The sequence below is a fragment of the Sprattus sprattus genome, assembly GCF_963457725.1.
Source record: "Sprattus sprattus genome assembly, chromosome: 8".
NCBI classification, from domain to species: domain Eukaryota; kingdom Metazoa; phylum Chordata; class Actinopteri; order Clupeiformes; family Clupeidae; genus Sprattus; species Sprattus sprattus.
The window spans coordinates 8,095,727-8,098,226 of record NC_137927.1 but is presented as its reverse complement, the minus strand read 5'-3'; the positions used below and the strand labels follow the sequence as shown (position 1 = coordinate 8,098,226).

At 44.4% G+C, this 2,500-nt stretch overlaps 1 protein-coding gene across 7 annotated transcripts in view; it reads left to right on the top strand.

Annotated features, from left to right (window-relative positions):
• LOC308369326 (C-myc promoter-binding protein-like) overlaps nt 1-2,500 on the top strand; it is a 55,984-nt gene that overhangs the window by 21,463 nt on the left and 32,021 nt on the right. For all 7 annotated transcript variants that reach the window (XM_080843714.1, XM_080843719.1, XM_080843717.1 and 4 more), the window contains exon 6: nt 2,367-2,500. This exon is cut by the window's right edge and continues 135 nt beyond it. In XM_080843714.1, coding sequence (XP_080699840.1) covers nt 2,367-2,500 — 134 coding nt within the window. The remainder of the gene's footprint in view (nt 1-2,366) is intronic.

Here is a 2,500-nt window from a genome sequence, read left to right as displayed (position 1 = left end):
GATGTATTTATGTGAAAGAAGTTCTTACTGAGCCTGTGTTGCTCGCTAACCCTGACAGCTGCACTTCAAAAACAAGCACACTGAGGCAGGAGGTGCGTTTTTGACAGGTACTGCACACAAGCTGCACCTGCTTTCAAGCTTCAACAACCTTTCCATCTGCATATCGCTTCACTGTGTGGCCTTTCAGTTCATGGGAAAACCTGTGACTACAAAGGCTTTCCCATTTGGATGTTTTATTTATTCATAAACAGCCTCTGTGTTTCATTGTGTGTGTAGGTGTGTGTGTGTATATACAGTATATGCGAGTGTGTGTGTGTGTGATGGTGATTGTGGTTGTGATTTAATGTTGATGTTGTGTGCGTCGCATAAATGCCTTTTCCTCACTCTGAATGGATACACACTCACACATTCTCAGTACAGAGGACAAGCAAAAGTGGGTCACATACATGCTCACCAACACACACACACACACACACACACACACACACACACACACACACACACACACACACACACACACACACACACACACACACACACACACAGATGATATTGGCAGGGGAGTCACAGTTTCAGCTATGGTTGCCTAGAGCTAGATCAAAGCTCAAGGAAAGTGAGACACACATACCCACACACACACACACACACACACACACACACACACTGCTCTCGCTCACACACAGACACAAGACACAGCTAAATACAAACATCTCTCTTTACTGTCTAAACACTGACTCTGACCTCTGCAATGGAAGTAAATCTAGAGCAGTGGACGTCAGTGTGTATACGAGTGTGTGTGTGTGTGTGTGTGTGTGTGTGTGTGTGTGTGTGTGTTTTTGTTTTTTTGTGTGCATATTTCTCCCTGAAAAATATATTCCACGTGCTGTGTGAGACTAGTGTGGTTTTCATAGATGAAGGGATAAGAGAGGAATGAATAGTTGTGGTTTTGTGATGTTAGAGATGGCAGATGGATGAAAAAGGCCTCTTTTTTCCTTTCCTCTCTTTCTTTCTCTCTCTCTCTCTCTCTCTCGCTCGATGGATCTCCAGTCCTTTCTTTGTCTGAACTGTGGCAGTGTATCACAGGAAATTGAAATTCTGCTTAGATGTAAGAAATTAGAATATACATGAGGTGTTTAGCTTACTAAGCTGCCCTTCAGGAAATATACCTTGATAGTCCTTCAATGAGGAAGGTATTTAGCTAAAAATACTGCCTGAACTGTGTTTGCCCCTCAGACCGTTTGTGTCCTGTCAGAAATGGTGCCTGATATGTAACTTAGCTTGAGTAAATGGCTGCCGCTCTGCCCTAGATTGGGTATTTACACTTCAACATCTCACCGTCCACACACACACACACACACACACACACACACACACACACACACACACACACACACACACACACACACACACACACACACACACACACACACACACACACAAACACTTCAACATCTAACCATCCACATGCAGGTGCTTAAGCACAGAAATAGAGGCTGGGAGAAAGAGCTCCTCGAAAACACACACACACATACACACACTCTCAGACACACACACACACACACACACACACACACACACACACACACACACACACACACACACACAAGCTGTCTTCTGCAGGAAATATTTCGAAAATGACCTAAATAGGCCTACATAGCAGAGCATAATCTGGCTCAAGTACATGAATCCTAGAGCTTAGAGGTAGGTTCATTTGTGTGTACATATGAGTGTATGTGTGTATGTGTGTGTGCATATTGGTGGGTATCTATGTGTGTGTTCTCTGTCTCTGACTGTATGTGTGTGTGGGTGTGTGTTCCGGCTCCCACCAGTCGAATGGTCATGTGAGGTGATCGTAGCTGCCAGATATCCGGAGGTTGATTTCTCACAGAACAGAGTGATATTTAGCGAGAGGATATGGTGTCTGTGTTATGGCAAAAACATGTTTTTGTGAAGTTGGGTAACTGCTCTAGTCCACACACACGTCTGCATGTGGGTTAATGTTCTGTCATCTAATCAGACTATATACTCCGACATTACCAGCTACATGCCTCATGTACAGACCACATGGATGTTATGTGTAGGTGTGTGTGTGGGTGGGTGGGTATGTGGTGTGTAATTTGTTTAAATACAGTTTAAACTTTGTGGGTGTGTGTGTGTGTGTGTGTGTGTGTGTGTGTGGGCTTGTTTGTATATGCAAGTGCAAATTGACTTGTTTCTGTAAGTAATAGGTATACATATTGTGTGTTTAAATGTATTTATGTGTGTGCGTGTGTGTATGTTTAAATGTATTTATGTGTGTGTTTATGTGTGTGTGTGTGTGTGTGCATGTGTATGTATGAATGTATTTATGTGTGTGCGTGTCTCAGGTGTATGGTGCGGCCATCCAGTTCTACGAGCCCTTCTCCGAGGAGTGCCTGACGGACAGGCAGCGTCTGCAGCTGAGCCTGCCCATCCCTGACCCCCAGGTCGTGTCGCACTCCCCGACCTCTGACCCCAAGGC